Raw genomic sequence first — 20810 nt, 5'->3', positions numbered from 1 at the left:
CTGATGAAGTCATCATTTTCAGGATAGCTGACTGGAGAATGGGCGCAGACATATTTGACGCAAGTCTCTGCTGATACACGTATAGAGCGTGAAGAAGACCCTCGTTGCGTTTGGAACCCAATAAAAGGAGTTATTATCCGCAACACGACAGGACACATTTCAAGGCTTTAATCACGGAGCAATGGCTTATCGTTTTCGTCAGGGTTCCTGGATATGGTACGTTTCCATATTTGTGTTTCTTTCTGCCACCATGAACACGGTATCCACCGTCACCCATTATTCTGTGCCCGAAGAAATGGAGGAAGGCTCTGTCGTTGCTAATTTAGCATCTGATCTGGGTTTAGATGTAAAGAATCTGAACAAAAGAAAAATGCGCATAGACGCCGTGGGCAACAAAAAATATCTGGACATAAACAAAGACACGGGAGAACTGTTTATATTAGAAAGGATAGACAGGGAATTGTGTCCACTGAAAACAACTACGTCTTGCTTTCTTAAATTAGACGCAACGATTGAAAATCCGATACGGATGTTCAATATTGAAGTCGAAATCATGGACATTAATGATAACGCTCCTCATTTCCGACGAGGGACGATGCACCTGGACATCTCTGAGTCAAGCCCCATCGGAGAGAGATTCTCACTGAATAACGCTGCGGATCCAGATGTTGGAGCAAACTCCGTGAATAATTATCACCTGAGCTCAAGTGAACATTTCTCTATTGAAATTCAGACCGGGAGAGATGGGACAAAGTTTGCTGATTTGATACTTAAAAAAGCTTTAGACAGAGAGCAGCAGGGAGTTCATAATTTAATCCTGACTGCTGTGGACGGTGGAGTCCCCACGCGCACAGGTACAGCCAGCATCATTGTTCGTGTGCTTGATGTGAATGACAACGCCCCTACATTTGACAAAGACAAATATGTCGTACGTGTGATGGAAAACTCCCCAATTGGAAGTCTAGTAATCAAACTAAACGCTACTGATTCAGATGAAGGATCTAATTCTGATATTGTTTATTCATATAGTTTGTATACATCAGAGAAAACACAAGATATGTTTAACCTCAATCCAGAAAATGGTGAAATTAGAGTAAAGGAGATGATTAATTATGAAGATATTAAACTTTATGAAATGGAGGTTATTGCCAGTGATAAAGGACAGAATTCCTTATCTGGTCAATGTAAACTGACAATACAAGTGACAGATATGAATGATAATCATCCAGAAATCTCCATCAAATCATTTCATAGTCCAATCAAAGAAAATGAACCAGTAGACACAGTGATAGCTGTAGTTAGTATCAGTGATAAAGACTCAGGTGACAATGGAATAGTTGATGTTCATATTCCAGATAATATGCCTTTCAAACTGAGAGAATCCTCTGATAACTATTATGAATTAGTGGTGTCAGAGCCCTTAGACCGTGAGAAGGTTCCAGAATATGACATCACTTTCACTGTTACAGACAGAGGCTCTCCTCCTTTATCTGACAATGAAACTATGACTTTAGAGCTGCTGGATGTTAATGACAATGTCCCACAGTTCCCTCTGTCATTTTATACTATACGTGTGATGGAGAATAACGCACCTGGGGCCTTGCTCAGTTCACTCACTGCCTTTGACCCTGACCTCCATGAAAACCAGTATCTAGTTTACTTCATCCTGGAGAAGGAGATAGCCAACACCTCCATGTCCATGTTGTTCTCCATCAACCCAGAGAACGGTAATCTTTACGCACTGAAAACTTTTGACTATGAGATCGAGAAGGAGTTTCTTTTCCACATCGAGGCCAGAGACTCTGGCTCTCCTCCACTCAGCAGTAACGTGACTGTACACATCATTATCGTGGACCAGAACGACAACGCACCGGTTATTGTTTCTCCGTGGCGCGCGCATGGCTCAGTGGTAGAGGAAAAGATCCCCAGATCCACTGATAAAGGATCACTGGTTGCCAAAGTGATCGCTTTAGACACAGACTCTGTGCACAACTCTCGGATTACCTACCAGTTTCTACAGGTGACTGACGCCACCTTGTTCAGTCTGGACCAATATAACGGAGAAATCCGGACTATGAGGATGTTCAGTTACAAAGATCCACGCCACCAGAGAATGGTTGTTGTTGCCAAGGACAATGGGGAGCCTGCTCTCTCTGCTACAGTCACCATCAAACTGTCCACAATGGAGACTGCAGTTAAGGCCTACTCTGACATGACTGAGGTGCCTCTGGAGTATGACATCTTCTCAGACCTGAACCTGTATTTGGTGATCGGTCTGGGTTCTGTGTCATTTCTCCTGCTGATCACCATATTGGTCACCATCGTGCTCAAGTGTCAGACACCTAAGAGCAGCAAAGCAGCTCCTCCCAGCAGGAACAGTGTGATCAGTGAGAGGAACTCCACCATCGCAGATTCCACTCTGGTGTCCAACGATGCCTACTGGTACAGTCTGTTTCTAGCAGAGACCAGGAAAGGAAAGATGGTGGTCAGACAGCCGGTGCCAAAGGGCTCGAGATACATCGTGTCCAGTATCCCAAGAGGAACAGGAATATCAGATACTAGTGACTCAGCAGCTTCTACTCTGCAGGTATGGGGGAATATGTTTTTCCTTTTTATGTATTCTACATAACTATACAGCAAATCATTTTTCCACTCAAGTAATCACAATAGTTAGAGTTGTATTGTACTGCCCATGTTCGACAACCTTTCCTGTCCAATTCGTATATTGGCCATTACAATTAAAGAAATATAATCTGCAAATCTATCAAGGGTTAATCTCACATAATTGTGTACATTGATAGAATGTTTGGCACTTACTACCTTGTAATTTTGAAGGTTACATATATATACACAGATCGAAACTTTAGTTTTATTCATGTTTGGCACATGGTTTTACGTGCAGATACCCGTGCGTAAAACTCACAGAGTACGAAGGAACGAAGGTGCTGTTGCAGATATATTTTAACGTTAACAGAGGTTTTTCCTCCAGTTGTCTTGGCTATAAGTTCAAAATCAACTCACATTGCTTTGAAACTATTTACTTAACCTTTTGACTTACGTATCAAACGAAAAATAAATGACACAATTAACATGTTTAATAAACCCTACTACAGATGCAGTGATATACTTTTGGTTATATGTCGATAGATTTTTAAGTTGTACTTGCAGCTGATAAACATTTAGTTTCCTTTTTCTACTTAATCAAAATGTTATTTAATATTTAAGCATGACTTTCCTGCATTGCTTATCAGAGGGTGCCATTAAAAACGCTTATATTGTGCTGAATACAGTCACAAATAATAACAAAAAGTACTGATCATACACAGGTGGACATTTCGTTTTATCTATGTTTGGCACCGGTTTTACGCACAGAGGCCCGTGCGTAAAACTCAAAGAAGGAAGAAAGTACGTACTGTATATGAATTCTATATTTTGAGTCGCTCAGAGACAAGTGACAACAATAAGCCAAACATGTATACATAATTACAAACAAGAGAAAAACTAGGAGTTTGTCACAATTTCACGTCTCACATTTTAAAAAAGTTGAGAAATTAAAAAAACTACCCCCCCCCCCCATCCCGAGTGTCTTATGATCAAAATCAACTGGTTTAAATCAAAATTATTTTATCGTTTTTAAAAAGTTGCAAATACTTCTTTTAAAGGACACATACAGTCATGTTTTGTACATTAATAACGTGTTTGATAAACCCTCCTAAACATACACTTTTGGTTATGTGTTGCTTGGAAGTTGATAGATATTTATAGATTTCCTTTCATCCCTCACGGTTGTTTGTATATGAGCACGAGTGTTCTTGTTTGACTTAGGAACACTTCGAGTGTATTAATTCAATTAGTGGAAACGGAAATAACTGATAATTTACACGTGGATACTTTCGTTTTTATCATGTTTGGTATTGGTTTTACGCACGCACGCCCGTGTGCAACGGGCAGATCAAACAGATGCTGCATATACTGCACATACAAACGTGGCGAAAACAAAAACACGTGTATTAATACATTCAAATATAAATGAACGGCACCCTGAAGCAGATTATTTGTTGGCCACAATTCCACCTTGCAACAAGGTGAGTAAATGTTTAGAAATCATGCATGCAGCTGGATTGTTTTCTAGTTTCTTTAACTTTCACTGACTCACTGATTTTCAACCTCAAAATCCTCCATATTAGGGTCGGGGTGGACTGGTGCCAACCCCACAGGGCGAAAGGCGAGGTACACCCTGGACAAGTTCATATAGTTTTAAAACTAAATTAATTTTCCGTTATGCAAAAGGTTCAAATATATACACTCGACCATTTTCGTCGCTGTTCTCCACGAAAACACATGTATGAGGTCATCGTTGTCAATTGGAGGAATGTGGACGATTGTGACTTTAAATGTACGTCATTTCCTATCCAAGCACTGAGGAACAGTTCTTTTAAAGACTCGATTCGTTTGTTCACTCTGCGGGTAAACGGTTTTTCTCCGCTTCAGTACAACTGAGGGCTGTAAACATCGAAGCTTCATGATGAAGCGTGGGATCATACAGTTGTCCTGGGGACGGTACGTTTCCATATTTATTTTTCTTTCTGCCACAATGAACACAGTTTCCGCCGTCACCCATTATTCTGTTCCCGAAGAAATGGAGGAAGGATCTGTCGTCGCGAATTTAGCAGCTGATTTGAGATTAGACGTGAAGACGCTACGTGAAAGAAAAATGCGAATAGACGTTGTAGCCAACAAAAAATATCTGGACATCAACAAGGACACGGGAGAGCTGTTTATATTGGAAAGGATAGATAGGGAATTGTTATGTCCACTGAAAACAACCACGTCGTGCTTTCTTAAATTAGACGCAACGATTGAAAATCCGATACGGATGTTCAATATTGAGGTTGAAATCATGGACATTAATGATAACGCTCCTCATTTCCGACGAGGGACGATGCACCTGGACATCTCTGAGTCAAGCCCCATCGGAGAGAGATTCTCACTGAATAACGCTGCGGATCCAGATGTTGGAGCAAACTCCGTGAAAAATTATCACCTGAGCTTAAGTGAATATTTCACCATTGAAATTCAGACAGGGAGAGATGGGACTAAGTTTGCTGATTTGATACTTAAAAAAGCTTTAGACAGAGAGCAGCAGGGAGTTCATAATTTAATCCTGACTGCTGTGGACGGTGGAGTCCCCACGCGCACAGGTACAGCCAGCATCATTGTTCGTGTGCTTGATGTGAATGACAACGCCCCTTCATTTGACAAAGACAAATATGTCGTACGTGTGATGGAAAACTCCCCAATTGGAAGTCTAGTAATCAAACTAAACGCTACTGATTTAGATGAAGGATCTAATTCTGATATTGTTTATTCATATAGTTTGTATACATCAGAGAAAACACAAAATATGTTTAACCTCAATCCAGAAAATGGTGAAATTAGAGTAAAGGAGATGATTAATTATGAGGATATTAAACTGTATGAAATGGAGGTTATTGCCAGTGATAAAGGACAAAATTCTTTATCTGGTCAATGTAAACTGACAATACAAGTGACAGATATGAACGATAATCATCCAGAGATTTCCATCAAATCATTTCATAGTCCAATCAAAGAAAATGAACCAGTAGACACAGTGATAGCTGTAGTTAGTGTCAGTGATAAAGACTCAGGTGACAATGGAATAGTTGATGTTCATATTCCAGATAATATGCCTTTCAAACTGAGAGAATCCTCTGATAACTATTATGAATTAGTGGTGTCAGAGCCCTTAGACCGAGAGAAGGTTCCAGAATATGACATCACTTTCACTGTTACAGACAGAGGCTCTCCTCCTTTATCTGACAATGAAACTATGACTTTAGAGTTGCTGGATGTTAATGACAATGTCCCACAGTTCCCTCTGTCATTTTATACTATACGTGTGATGGAGAATAACGCACCTGGGGCCTTGCTCAGTTCACTCACTGCCTTTGACCCTGACCTCCATGAAAACCAGTATCTAGTTTACTTCATCCTGGAGAAGGAGATAGCCAACACCTCCATGTCCATGTTGTTCTCCATCAATCCAGAGAACGGTAATCTTTACGCACTGAAAACTTTTGACTATGAGATCGAGAAGGAGTTTCTTTTCCACATCGAGGCCAGAGACTCTGGCTCTCCTCCACTCAGCAGTAACGTGACTGTACACGTCATTATCGTGGACCAGAATGACAACGCACCGGTTATTGTCTCTCCGTGGCGCGCGCACGGCTCAGTGGTAGAGGAAAAGATCCCAAGATCCACTGATAAAGGATCACTGGTTGCCAAAGTGATCGCCTTAGACACAGACTCCGTGCACAACTCTCGGATTACCTACCAGTTTCTACAGGTGACTGACGCCACCTTGTTCAGTCTGGACCAATATAACGGAGAGATCCGGACCATGAGAATGTTCAGTTACAAAGATCCACGCCACCAGAGAATGGTTGTTGTTGCCAAGGACAACGGGGAGCCTGCTCTCTCTGCTACAGTCACCATCAAACTGTCCACAATGGAGACTGCAGTTAAGGCCTACTCTGACATGACTGAGGTGCCTCTGGAGTATGACATCTTCTCAGACCTGAACCTGTATTTGGTGATCGGTCTGGGTTCTGTGTCATTTCTCCTGCTGATCACCATATTGGTCACCATCGTGCTCAAGTGTCAGACACCTAAGAGCAGCAAAGCAGCTCCTCCCAGCAGGAACAGTGTGATCAGTGAGAGGAACTCCACCATCGCAGATTCCACTCTGGTGTCCAACGATGCCTACTGGTACAGTCTGTTTCTAGCAGAGACCAGGAAAGGAAAGATGGTGGTCAGACAGCCGGTGCCAAAGGGCTCGAGATACATCGTGTCCAGTATCCCAAGAGGAACAGGAATATCAGATACTAGTGACTCAGCAGCTTCTACTCTGCAGGTACAAATGACCACTAACTTGGAATTAATAAACACTTATTTTTAACTAATATTGTGTGGTAAATAATTTTGGCTTTTGCTGACACCGTTGACACTGAAATATTATTTTTAATATGATAAGTAGTATTGATGAAATAAATGATAATTATCTAATGAAAAATCTAACTCCAAAACTTTGGTTTCATGTTTTTGTGAATTCCTGATCTTGTGTGTTTTTTGAATGCTGGAACTCACATTAATCGTTCAATATCTATCTATTGGTCTCTGTCTGTCTATCCATCTATCTATCTATCCATCTACTGTATCTATCTGTCTATCTCGGTAAGTATGGTGCTGGAATAACAAACTGTATATGTGTAAAATTATTCAAATTTCTTTTATAGGATTGTTTGTAACAAGATGTCGTTCTTGTTCCAAAGGGCAATGATAATTGTGTTATATCTGTGCTGTGTTTTATTCATAGTGCCTCGACAACAACACTGATACAAATAATCATTTTTTTGCACTTGCAATAACCTGACTATTAAACTGTTTTGTTTTTTTCTTCCCACTCTTAAGTATCCTAAATGAGGGAAGTCCACTCTGCAGTTGGAGGTATGCAGGAGTTTCACTCCCCCGTCCCGGATGACCTTTTATGAAATGTTTTTAATAACTTTCAATTGTTCTTTTGTCGCCGTTTGTTTGGTTTTCAGTGGATGTTTTTTTCTTATTCTTTTGTTTTGTCTGATTTGTCTTGGAGAAGGCAATTCGACATCACATCCAGTTTTGCTGAATTTCCTGCGTCTTGTTTAGCCTCTTCATCCTCACATTTTGGTTTACTTTACAATGTTTCTGTGCAACCTGACTACCACAATAATCAACACTACTTTTGCCGCTATTTCAGGATAATGCCCCTTCCCTATATCTTTTATTATTTGACAAAAAAACAGTCACAATGACCTTCTGGACCTAAGGAGACACCAATATTCGATATAATATTTGACTAATAACTATTAACATGGGAAGTATGATAGTATAGTCAATTTTGCAGACAAACAAGCTGGACAAGTGATCCAGAATAAATACTTTTTTGTCCAATTGTAAGGACAGTTATGTGTTAAAAAAACACATAAAACACATGCTGCTCCACCTGAAGGTCATTGATTATGTTACAAAAAACCTGTCACTTCATCTAACAATATTAATATTTGCTGGCTCTACTATTTTCACAATCAAGCTTTAATACACATGCCAAGAAAAATATTGATGTCTGATAGAATCATTATGTTCCTAAAAGGATGTTATGCATGTGAAAATAAATCATCACTAATATTGTTATGAATGTACTGTATATGTGGGATTGACTGTGCTGTTTCTGTATGATTGGGTTATAGTCAAAACAGTCACTTGACTGCGTGTTGCTGACTTTGCAGATTGACACCGTCTGCTGTAGTGTGAGAGTGGAAGCGTGACCCAATTCTTTGTGCAGGGAAGGCGCAAAGTGAAACCAGACTCCCAGTTACCTAGCAACCACTCTCCTTCACTTAATATTGGAGCATGGTTTTCACTGATAGACATGCTACCTCACCACATGTTCAAGGATCTGCCCGACCCCTTCACCTTCTCTGTCCTCTGCCTGAAGCCCTCGTTTTGAGTGAAAGACATCGGCTGCATGATATCTGTCTGTTTGTAGGCTCAAGGATATCAGAGCTCTGGTTCTTGTGCAGAAATAATCTAATTCTCTTCTCTTGTTGGCAGGCATCCACCACCAGCAGTAGCAGTTCAAAATAAGGCCACATGCCTCCCGCTGCATCCTGGGTATTCTACACTGACATGACGGCTTTACAGAGGAAAGAAGAGACCCTTGTACCCACCCCCACGTCTGTCCAGCTCAGTCTAGTCCCTGTTCCATGTGTGGATGTCGTGCTTTAACATCACATAGACTGTGATGGACAATCAGTGATGCAACCCCTCCCCTCTTTTTCCTTTAAGCACATAAAATCAATCAATATTGCCTCCCTGTCCATTCAAAATGCATGAGACTGCATGGCTTCAACCTCACTCCCAGACTTTTAAAAAAATGATGAGATTGAAGATGAGATTTGAGATTTGCAAAGAAGCAGATTGTACATGGAATTGTACCAGTGGATATTCAAGGAGGCCACAATAAGGACTGGTGGAGTGGACAAAGGAATGTTGAAATGCCTTTAAGAGTCCGTTTTCTCTCTCTAAAAAAGAAACATGTTGGATATTGCATTTTAACCCATGCGCTTGCTCAATTGCAGCATTTATGTATTATCAAATAGAAGTGAAACAGCACAATTCAACAAATGTGAGAAAAGCACCAACCTTTTATTTTAAGTGTGAATCAGTATTTTATAAATGTGGTAGCTTTTAATGTTTTTTTGTTTGTATGTTGTGCTTTAAATTAGCTAGTCCTGACAGATTAGTTTAGAGTTATAAGTACATCTAATAGATAAGTGTAACGCCTTAAGGTATTGTGTACCTGTCGTTGTTGTTTTTGCATGAACTACTGTGATAGTATTAGATATTTCTTAATATTGACTATGCCTTTGCTGTAGTTAAGCATCAAAAAAACAATTAAGAGGATCATCACATTTGACGGGACCACAATATGAAGAAAAACAGTGTATATCTTGTTGTTGTTAAGGTTCACGGTCTTCAGCTAGGGTCAGCAGGTCTGTCATGTCATTCCCTTTTTCTAATGTCTCAGCAAAATGAGTACAGTGTTCTTATGTTTTGTAAACATTGACATTACAGGATAATAAGTCCTTAAAAACTAACAGAAGGGAATTTTGTAAGTCTTTGAAATTAATGATCAATGTGTCATGATTTCTGAACAGATAATGGAAATGATCATGTACTTCTTTTTTTTTTTCCATTTCTAAAGCCAAAGTCTAGATATTCCTTAATTTCAGCACTGTTTGAGATTGTACAAAAAGCTGAAAACTCAGAAGTTACCATGAAGACTAAATGTGTGCAATTTAAACTCAATGAAAGCTGTGCTCATCCGTGTTACAGACTATGTGTATAAAGATACAACTGATGTGTGCTGTATATCATATATCTGTATCTATACATCTGCTGTTAAATACTAACGCCAATGCTGGACATAAGCAAAAACAGTGTGACACTTGTGCCATCGGATTTTACGGAGCCAACTAGTATGTAAAACATTTACATGTGGTCAAACTCTTTAGCACAGCCGACATGGCATTACTTGTATAAAAATGTGATACATGTGTTACAGGCAAACATACAAGTGCTTTTGTACAGTGGTATATTTATAGTGACATATAGTGACTTGTAAAACGTGAGCTTATTGTATGTTATGGTTTGGTCTATGATATAATAAATACAAACTGCAAAATAAAAAGAATAATGGAAGAATTTGGAATCGTTCTTTCATTTACAAAGGGGACATAATGTTGTTTTATAATAAGTTAGATACATAATGTTTTCTGTGTTCTTGTCAGCCAGTTATCTAACTTAAGTTGACCTTAGATTTTGGATGATTTGTCAGTATGGTTATAATATCTTTTAAAACATTATATAAAGAAACTGTTATCAGCTTAATATTTACACAAGGAAGTGCAATTATTTTGAAATAGTTGATTTGCTAAATCATGGCCCTCTTAAGGGCTTGTACAATATATTTTGTGAAATATTAATTTAACTTGTAGAATTAGTTGATTGAAGCGACAATATTTTGTATTTTTAATTGATGAAGAAGACTATGGTGACACACTAAGGTATTACCCATGGTAGATAGTAACTGAATTCTGTACTACTTTATTGTGGCTTTTATTGAAAAGGTCTCACACACACGAAGGCAGGAGGAATTAACATTAAAATATATAAAGATCACTTAGCACATAATGATTTCCTACACTGAAAAAGAACTTCCCCAGAGGCTTACCTGCTGGATGAACCAGTATATTTACAACAATTTAGTATTTTATTTTAACAGTACAGATAGTAAAGAACAATATAGCAATATATCATATCTGAGTGTCATATCTGCCTTAGCAACAAAACTATTTTGAACATGTGAAAAACAAAAACAAATCCTTACTCTCTTGACAATTACTGACATTACTAACTTATTATATATTGAAAGTTATTACTATTTCCTTGTATAAATATTTGCACTTCCATCCAAGAGCTTTAAGCACAGAGTATAGTAAACCTATATTGTACAAGTGATAAATAATGTCATATAACTTGCTGTCATCTGATTCAAATGTATTTACATTCATTTGATTCCCTTTCATGTCAAACCAGTGAGAGAATGTATCATATTTTTTCTTCTGGTAAGTATTTCCAAAGTATGTCTGAGTTAAGAATAAAGAAAGCAAATTCCCCTGGCAGGTCTTTGTCCTGTGGATACAGGCTCCAGCGACATGTTCCTGTCTTCACTAATCACAGCACATCCACCATGTGTGAGGACATCATAACTATCTTGACTGAAGCCAATCATCAGCAGGTTTGATAAAGACATGTATATGTTTGCAAAGTGACCTGATCTGTGTGTCTGCTTCTCTCCCCCTCTTTGTGAATGCACAGGCATGACTCATCTCCCTGGAGAGATGAGGTCATATGTGTGTGGAGGAAATTGTAGACTGAAATTTAGGCCTGCAGAAGGGATTCTTTTTTAATTCATGATCCATTCTTCATTCACTCATTCACTCATTCAACATCCACGTGTCACAGGTCAAAGAACTGGCAGGGAATTTCAGTAAAAATCCCAGTGTCTCTCCTCCAGTGGTTATTAATGACCAAAATGTGTAATCAGTACACATACTTGGGCACCATTATTCACGACAAACAGATATTGGAACATGATATTGATGCTGTGTGTGAAAAAAGCCCAACAGCAGCGCCTGCATTTTCAATTGCACTTTTATGAAAATGTTTTATTGAATCTGTCTTGACCTTTACTTTCTACCATTCCTTCTTAATCAGAACAACAAAAATAGGCTCCCATGTATTGTGAAGGTGCGTTGCAAAGCGGCAGGCACCACTTTAAACAACCATTCACAAGTTTACAAGTCAAGGATTCTAAGCAAGGAACTGTCAATTTTTACTGACCTGTCTCATCCTCTGGCAGGAACGAGATACTTCCACTTGGTCACAGATGTAGAATCCATCTCTGGAGGACAAAACAAATGTAATAATTATTTTTTCACTGCAGCCATTAGTGTTTTAAATGAGAGACCAGTGTGGTTTCAACTGTATGCCATCTTTATGTTTGTTGTTATTTACTTGTGTGTTTACTGCTGGTTGCACCACAATTTTAATAAAGCTGACCTTCACCTTGACTAACCCAAAACATAGCAGCACATTTTAGCAGTCAAAGGTGTCTTTGAGGTGTACTGTATGTAAAATAATGCACCTCAAAGATATGTGAGATAAAAAAATATTTCACTGTTTCCTTTGTCATTTGCATTTGACTCAGAGAGAGGACTTACACTCTATTGTCTGCAGTGATGCTGCTGTCTGAGAGAAACACACTGAGAAATTACCCAGCAATGTGTAAAAAAACAAACAAACAAAACAACCACCAGCTGGCAGTGGTAGACACACAGTGCTGTAAAATATCTGGGAGAAAAAGAAGTTCAAAGTGATGTTTTGTTTCTTTCTTATATTGTCTGAAAACTGGATTATCAAAATCAATTAATCAATAAAGTCCATGTGAGGGAATGGTGTGCAAAACAGGGCATATATCAATTCATTTAGAGAATTCATTATTTCAGTTTGGGTTGGTGCACTTTCTCTGTCTACACAGAATCCACTGCTGCTGCATCCCTCCCCCTCCGTGCCCAGCCTTCCTGGGAGCGTGCTTGCTTTCAGCACCATGGACAGCGACTTGCCTAATAATAAAGTTGCCATGGTGACGCACTGTCTGCCGCACACCCCGCCCCACATCGACCCCCACTACACGCCACAGAGCAGTAAACCTATCCTGCAGCTGGCATCGGATAAGCTGTCTGTGAGAAATATTGTCCATAGATTTGCCTAACGATCCTAGATCATAGTGGGAATGCGATGCTTTAACGTTGTGGTATCATCGCAAGGGAGGCATAACAACATGCAGATGTGATGCGGAATGCGGTAGCCCACGTGCACGCGCACGTACTGCATATTTGGCCTATATTCAGAACCGATACGTAATCATAGGCGGGAGGGGAGCACAGACTCTCGGTTGTTATTCGACAGGTTTCCTGTCTTGCTGCAGTGGTCATCATTATATATTTATCTTTTTTCATCTGTCATCTTGTCATATTTTACGCTTGGTTTGCCCGTGCACTGCTGCAGTGTGGTAAAGGTGCAGCAACAACAACGAGGCACAGATACGTAGGAGCAAAGCAGCGATGCCACAGGAGTGGGCTCGTCTAAGCAGCAGTTACAGGTTTAATCCAGGAGATGTCACTGTTCACCTCTGCAAAAGGAGAACGTTTGTGGGAGTGTGCTGAGAAGAACACACAGAGTTTCAGCAGATAGAATGTGAATGCCATCAGATTGACCTGCATTATAACCAACATAATTAAAAAAAAAATCAGATGACACTTATCCAGTTCATTCTTCAATTCTGAATAATAAGTACAAAGTATTTTGCCCACTGTGCAGCGTTTTGCCAGAGGATGCAAAACCATGAAACTTTCAAATCATTTACAAACACAAGGACACAATAACCGAACAATTATATTATATATTAATATTTATTCAACAATGTGTTCCTAATAGTGTCTTAAAACATACAATTGCATACAAAATCACTATAAATGATGTGCGGTTGTGAAGACAAATAGTTTAACTGTAATACACCTATTCTTTTTCTTTTTCTTTCTTTATTTTACCAGATACCCAGTTGCTTTGGTCATGTTTCAACCTAAATATTGAAAGCATTTTCACCAAATAGTGTGATTATAACTTCTATTTCAATCCTCTTGGAGCAGATGTGGAATCATTTTCAGCAACGTCGCAGGATGAACTGGAAGGAAACCATTTATCACGAGCATCGCTGTGGAGACAGTGGGTGGCGCTATTACACTAGATATGTCCACAGCGGTTGTGTGTGAGGAGGGTTCTTTACATATGTGCAGTGAGTAACAATACCCGCTGCAAGGACGGACTGACAGCCTTCTTCGCCCAGCTGCACTGGTGATTCTTGTAGGCATTTACTACCATTTTCCACAAGAATAACATGACAATAAAAAAGAATTTTGTGGACGGATTTAAGGCCAGCGATTGAAAGGCTAATTTCAGGACAATGGCGATATCAGGCATCAAAGGGCAATGGCTGGATGCGTGGATTTTCTTTTGTCTGGGACTATTCATTGTGCTTAAATTAGAGGGAATCTCTGCTCAAATTCGGTATTCCATTCAGGAAGAATTAAAGTCGGGGACGGCAGTGGGAAATGTGGCTAAAGACCTCGGGTTAGATCTTGGAAGATTGGCAGAAAGAAACCTCCGTGTCGTGTCGGGAACAAAGCAGGATATGTTTACTGTAAATGCCAGAGATGGAGTTTTGTTGGTGAACCAGAGAGTGGACAGAGAGGAGATTTGCGCAAACACTGTTCCATGTATCATTAATCTAAAGGCAGTTGTGGAAAATCCGCTGGAGATGCACCAAATTACAATTGAAATACTCGATGTAAACGACAATTCGCCGAAATTTCCTGAACACAATTACACATTAGAGGTGCTGGAGTCCGCCGTGGTTGGATCTCGTTTTCAAATGGAAGGAGCCCTCGACTTGGATGTTGGTTTGAATTCCTTACAGTCTTATAAACTAAACAATAACCAGTATTTTCGAATGGAAACGGAGGAATCTGGGGAGGATGGGAAAGTTCCATTTCTGATTTTACAGCGGGCTTTGGATAGAGAACAGACTGCGCAACACTGGTTATTATTAACAGCTTCAGATGGAGGAAAACCATCCAAATCAGGTGCAATTAATATCACTGTTACTGTATCGGATGTAAACGATAACTCACCAGTGTGTGATAAACAGAAATATGCAATAACGATAAAGGAAAATGCACCAGCAGGGACATTTCTGCTGAAAGTAAATGCATCTGACTCGGATGAGGGAGTGAATGGTGAGATCGAATATTCTTTAAGAGGTAAACTAAGAGGACTGTCCTCTGATCTGTTTGAGCTGGACAGTACAACTGGTAAATTAACAGTGAAAGAAGGCCTTGATTATGAGGAAAAACAAGTATATGAGATTAAGGTACTGGCTGCGGACAAAGGCGCCGTGTCGCTTTCCACGCACTGCAACGTGGTTGTTAGAATAGAAGACGTGAATGATAACCAACCAGAAATTGAGATCACATCCCTTTCAAGTCACATTCCAGAAAATGCACCTCTCGGCACGGTGGTGGCGTTAATGGGCGTGACGGACCTTGACTCGGGTGTGAATGGTCAGGTGGTGTGCAGTGTTCCTGCTCATTTACCTTTTGAATTAAAGCCATCTCCTGATGGACATTCATACTCGTTAGTCACCAAGGACTACTTAGACAAGGAAACGACGCATATGTATGATATTACAATAACGGCTAAAGATTTAGGGAGTCCCGCACTGTCATCTACTAAAGTTATACAGGTAAATGTGTTAGACATTAATGACAATCGGCCGTTGTTCACCGAAAGCCCGTATACTTTTTATGTCCCTGAAAATAACAAGGCCGGCATGTCAGTTTTTTCACTGAGCGCGAGTGATGCTGATGGGGGAGAAAATGCAGTAGTCAAGTATTCAATGGACCGAAACAGTCCAGGCTCAACTGTGATATCATTTTTGAATATAAACGAAGACAATGGGACTATTTATGCATTAAAGAGTTTCGACTTTGAAACATTGAAAACATTCCAGTTCCATGTTGTTGCCTCAGATTCTGGAACTCCGTCACTGAGCAGCAACGTTACTGTGAACGTGTTCATTCTGGATCAGAACGACAACGCTCCAGTCATCCTGTATCCAGTCAGCTCGAACGGTTCTGCTGAAGGTGTGGAGGAGATTCCCCGCAATGTGAACGCAGGATACGTGGTGACTAAAGTCAGAGCCTATGACGCTGATATAGGATATAACGGCTGGTTACTCTTTTCACTGCAGGAAGTCACTGAGCACAGTCTGTTTACTTTGGACCGCTATACAGGACAGATCAAAACACTACGTCCATTCACAGAGACAGACGAGGCTGAACATAAACTGGTCATACTGGTCAAAGACAATGGGAACGTTTCACTCTCAGCAACAGCTACTGTCATTGTCAAAGTTGTGGAGCCCAAAGAAGCTTTTGCAGCTTCTGATGTTAAAAGTTCAACAAAAGCAGATGAGGACACTAATGTGACTTTTTACCTGATGATAACTTTGGGCTCAGTTTCAGCTCTTTTTCTCATCAGTATCATTGTATTGATTGCAATGCAGTGTTCAAAGACCACAGAATATACTTCTAAATATCTGCCAGAGACGAATTATGATGGAACACTGTGTCACAGCATCCAGTACAGATCTGGAGACAAACGGTACATGTTAGTTGGACCGAGGATGAGTATAGGATCTACTATAGTCCCAGGAAGTCATGCGAATACACTCGTGCTGCCTGACAGGAGAGGAACATCTGGAGAGGTAAGACCATGTTTCCATTTCGACTTTCTCACCTGACTTAATATTTTTTTTCATTTGGTTTCTGTTCTTTTGACTAGTGTACAAAGGCGCTGTCCGTGGTGCTGAAATTTCAACCCTAGCTTAATATGTATTTCTTAAAAGTCTTTGCCTCATTCTGTTCTACCTCAGTTATTTAGTTCAACATAGCTTGAACTTGAAGAATAACGTGACAGAAAAATGAGCCACACCCTGAATGAGGGCTGGTGGAAAAGCAAATATGCCTTCAGAGTGACGGAAATGTTCATACAGCTCATCCCTTGTCTTCTTCTACTTAGCTATTTGCAGCATGTAGTACAGTATGCGACCCTAAAAGGAGAAGGGATGTTAAACAGTTCTGATTTTGTAACGCACTAAAGCAACGTGGCCAGATGGTGTCAGTGTGACATAGAAAATTCTTGTGATGCCCTCGCACACAGGCCCTACCCCTCCCTGGACATTCTCTGATGGAGGTGGAATGTTTCCGTTGTACATATCGTGGCTTATGCATCACGTTTGAAAACAAGCAGTTTAAATGAATGTCTGTGCTTCTGTTTAAGAAGTACGCAATGGATTTAATTTGACTGGTTCGCAGAACAGCTGGATCGCTTAAACACTTCAGAGAAAGACGCTGTTTTTTGCTTCACAATGGGAGAACGAGGACAAAGGCACCGGATAAACCGCTGGTGGGTTACGGGAATTCTGTTGCTGTGCTTTGAGGAGCGGATTTTGGCGCAGCTAAGATATACTGTTCCAGAAGAAGTGCAAGTGGGATCTACTGTTGGAAATGTTGCTAAGGATTTAGGGCTTGATATCAGCACTTTGTCAGACAGACGCTTTCGTATTGTTTCCGGTCCAAATCACGCTCTGTTCGAGTTAAATCAGAACAATGGAGTGTTGTATGTTGGGAAAATTATGGACCGCGAAGAACTCTGTGATGGAACCAAGGTTTGTTTGATAAATCTCAAAATTGTTGTTGAAAATCCGTTGGAAATACATTACGTTGGCGTTGAAATCACGGACGTTAATGACCATTCACCGACTTTTCCAGAAAACGAGCAGAGGCTGGAAATAGCAGAGCACGCTCCCACAGGAACTCGTTTCCAAATCCATGCCGCTCGAGACCCTGATGTCGGTACACATTCGGTTAGGTTATATAAACTTCACCCGACTGATTTTTTTGATACAGAAGTGAGAGACAGCGAAGGTGATAAGATACCGTTTTTAGTGCTGAAAAAGCCTTTGGACAGGGAGCAGAAGGCCCACCATCGTTTAGTATTGACCGCTGTCGATGGGGGGACTCCGTCCAAATCTGGGACACTTAATTTAACGATTATTGTAGTAGATGTTAATGATAATCGCCCCTTGTTCAGCAAAGATGTATACAGTGTGTCATTAGATGAAAATGTCCCGATAGGAACTCTGGTAATCCAGCTGAACGCTACAGATTTGGATGAAGGTTTGAATAGTGAAATTGAATACACTTTTGGAAAAACACAAAAAAATAAAGTGTACGACACATTTGAATTGGACACTGTCACTGGTGAGATACGAGTGAAGGGATATGTGGACTTCGAGGACACAGAGATTTACAGACTAGACTTGCAGGCTTCGGATAAGGGTCACATACCCTGGACAGCCGAAAGTAGACTAGTGATAAAAATTAAAGATGTGAACGATAATAAGCCAGACATTGAAGTGACATCATTATCCAATGCTGTCCCCGAGGACTCAAAGCCAGGCACTGTTATATCTCTCATTAGTGTCACAGACAGAGATTCGGGAGTTAATGGGAAAGTTATTTGTAAAATACTGGGTAATGTTCCATTTGATTTGACACCATCAATTGAGGAGAACATGTATTCTCTTGTCACAAAAGGGCGACTGGATCGAGAAACGGTGTCCCAATATGACATCACAATAACAGCTACTGACTGTGGTGAACCTTCACTTTCCTCTGTACAAACCTTGCGTGTTCAGGTGTCAGATGTAAACGATAACAGACCGATTTTTAGTCAGAATCCATTTGAACTTTATTTGGTGGAAAACAATGCCCCAGGTGCATCGATATTTTCTGTGACTGCTGTTGATCATGATCTGAATGAAAATGCGGCCCTGACATATCATATAGTGCGAGGTGATGGGTCACGTGGTGATATGGCGTCTTTCCTGAATGTAAATTCGGAAAATGGACAGATATACGCGTTAAAAAGTTTTGACTTTGAAACACTGAAAACTTTTCAGTTCCACGTTGTTGCGTCAGATTCTGGAACTCCGTCACTGAGCAGCAACGTCACTGTGAACGTGTTTATTCTGGATCAGAACGACAACGCTCCAGTCATCCTGTATCCAGTCAGCTCCAACGGTTCTGCTCAAGGTGTGGAGGAGATTCCCCGCAATGTGAACGCAGGATACGTGGTGACTAAAGTCAGAGCCTACGACGCTGATATAGGATATAACGGCTGGTTACTGTTTTCACTGCAGGAAGTCACTGAACACAGTCTCTTTACTTTGGACCGCTATACAGGACAGATCAAAACACTACGTCCATTCACAGAGACAGACGAGGCTGAGCATAAACTGGTCATACTGGTCAAAGACAATGGGAACGTTTCACTCTCAGCAACAGCTACTGTCATTGTCAAAGTTGTGGAGCCAAAAGAAGCTTTTGCAGCTTCTGATGTTAAAAGTTCAACAAAAGCAGATGAGGACACCAATGTGACTTTTTACCTGATGATAACATTGGGCTCAGTTTCAGCTCTTTTTCTCATCAGTATCATTGTGTTGATTGCAATGCAGTGTTCAAAAACCACCGAATATACTTCTAAATATCTACAAGAGGCTAACTATGATGGAACACTGTGTCACAGCATCCAGTACAGATCTGGAGACAAACGATACATGTTAGTTGGACCCAGGATGAGCATAGGATCTACAATAGTCCCAGGAAGCCATGCAAATACACTCGTGCTTCCTGACAGGAGAGGGACACCTGGAGAGGTAAGATTATATTTTCAAGTTAATTTACAACTGAGAACAATTAGTATTTATTACACCCAGAGCATGTTTTGAAATGTTTCCGTCTTTATTATTCAAGTGTTGTCGATGCCTCATTGCTTTCTTCTTTCATTTTTATGGTGCTAAAGTGTAGCTGTATTGGTTTATGTCATTGTGATGATTTTCAAGTTGGGAATAGAATTCGTGTTGCGTTGAGTCACGGGGAAAACTGCAAAAAAAACACTGCATGTTTCGCAACGATATCCATGGTGCTGACAAAGAGTCGTGCTTTGCCGTTTTAAGCGAAATAATCATATTTTCATTTAAAAGCATTATGAAATTTCATAGCTATTTGCATTTGTACTGCAAGTCGGTTTACGATGACTCACTAAGTGTATTGTTATTCACAACTTTATAGTGCTTTTTAACATCTGGATATATCTTGTGCACCTATTGACAGGATTCATTTGTTTCCCATGGAGTTCTGTACTTTATGGAAGCCAATTCGCAGAAGCTTAAACTATGTTGTAGCAGTGAACTGTAACTATTTAACTAAAATTGCATTACCACAAAACAACTGCGTAATGCCGATAAATACTATTGGAGGCTCAAAAAAATAATGCAGATAGTTTGCTATAGGTACTGGTGACTTTATGTTTGCGGCACGGCGGAATGTATGTTTTATATCGCTGTCCATGGTGCTGACAGTGACTCTTTGTCCTGAAGGGAATCTGGATCTATTTGGCCAATCCAGTGTTTCCATTGGAGTTGTGTACTTTAAGTCCCATCCCCAGACCGTAAACATGACTTAATGTATGTCCATTAAACTACATTCAGTCGAACATGAGCAACTAACTGACACTGCATCACGACAAAGCAATAAAGGGAACAAATGTACAATCTATGGAAGAAAATGTATTTATTCAAAATTAACAACTGTGGTAACTGCATTTTAAAAAAAAACAAAACTACCAGGCTGTAAATAATTCCGAATTGGCAAACTAGAATTAACGAACACGAGATGGTATTTTCATTTATGTCGCTATTGCTTTAAAATAAGACAATAATATACTGTGTCCACTAGGTGTCAGTGGCATATCAGCATACGCTGCTGTGTTAAATCTTTAAACCCTGCCCATAGAGTGGTTTTGTTCTGGTCGACCGACGAGACAGGATGATTTTCAGCTCAAATAAGTGGTATTATTACAGCAGCTGTAGAAAAAATAGACTG

At 40.1% G+C, this 20810-nt stretch overlaps 4 protein-coding genes across 8 annotated transcripts in view; 3 read left to right on the top strand and 1 right to left on the bottom strand.

Annotated features, from left to right (window-relative positions):
• LOC131472379 (protocadherin alpha-C2-like) overlaps positions 1 to 10317 on the top strand; it is a 28567-nt gene extending 18250 nt beyond the window's left edge. For 3 of the 5 annotated variants that reach the window (XM_058649486.1, XM_058649490.1, XM_058649488.1), the window contains exons 2-3: positions 7492 to 7527; positions 8671 to 10317. In XM_058649486.1, the coding sequence (XP_058505469.1) occupies positions 7492 to 7503 (12 nt within the window). In that variant the 3' untranslated portion in view covers positions 7504 to 7527; positions 8671 to 10317. Of the gene's footprint in view, positions 1 to 3584; positions 6935 to 7491; positions 7528 to 8670 lie in introns of those variants that run through there. The other 2 variants (XM_058649489.1, XM_058649487.1) reach the window with 2 other exon arrangements.
• fgf18a (fibroblast growth factor 18a) overlaps positions 1 to 12088 on the bottom strand; it is an 82285-nt gene extending 70197 nt beyond the window's left edge. The window contains exon 1 of the mRNA XM_058649494.1: positions 12025 to 12088. The gene's annotated coding sequence lies outside the window, so the exon portion shown is untranslated. The remainder of the gene's footprint in view (positions 1 to 12024) is intronic.
• On the top strand, positions 223 to 3336 carry LOC131472381 (protocadherin alpha-C2-like). The gene has a single exon (XM_058649492.1). It carries the CDS (start codon positions 251 to 253, stop codon positions 2627 to 2629), a length of 2379 nt encoding a protein of 792 aa, XP_058505475.1. The 5' UTR covers positions 223 to 250; the 3' UTR covers positions 2630 to 3336.
• A 4929-nt stretch (positions 12089 to 17017) lies between the features above and the next one.
• LOC131473058 (protocadherin beta-15-like) lies at positions 17018 to 19654 on the top strand. Its single transcript, XM_058650576.1, has one exon. The coding sequence runs from the start codon at positions 17231 to 17233 to the stop codon at positions 19652 to 19654; it is 2424 nt and encodes an 807-aa protein (XP_058506559.1). The 5' UTR covers positions 17018 to 17230.
• The last annotated feature ends 1156 nt before the right edge of the window (positions 19655 to 20810 follow it).

Source organism: Solea solea, chromosome 14 (assembly GCF_958295425.1).
Source record: "Solea solea chromosome 14, fSolSol10.1, whole genome shotgun sequence".
In the NCBI taxonomy this organism is placed as follows: domain Eukaryota; kingdom Metazoa; phylum Chordata; class Actinopteri; order Pleuronectiformes; family Soleidae; genus Solea; species Solea solea.
The sequence above is the reverse complement of the archived record's forward strand: the minus strand, read 5'-3'. Positions and strand labels throughout refer to the sequence as shown.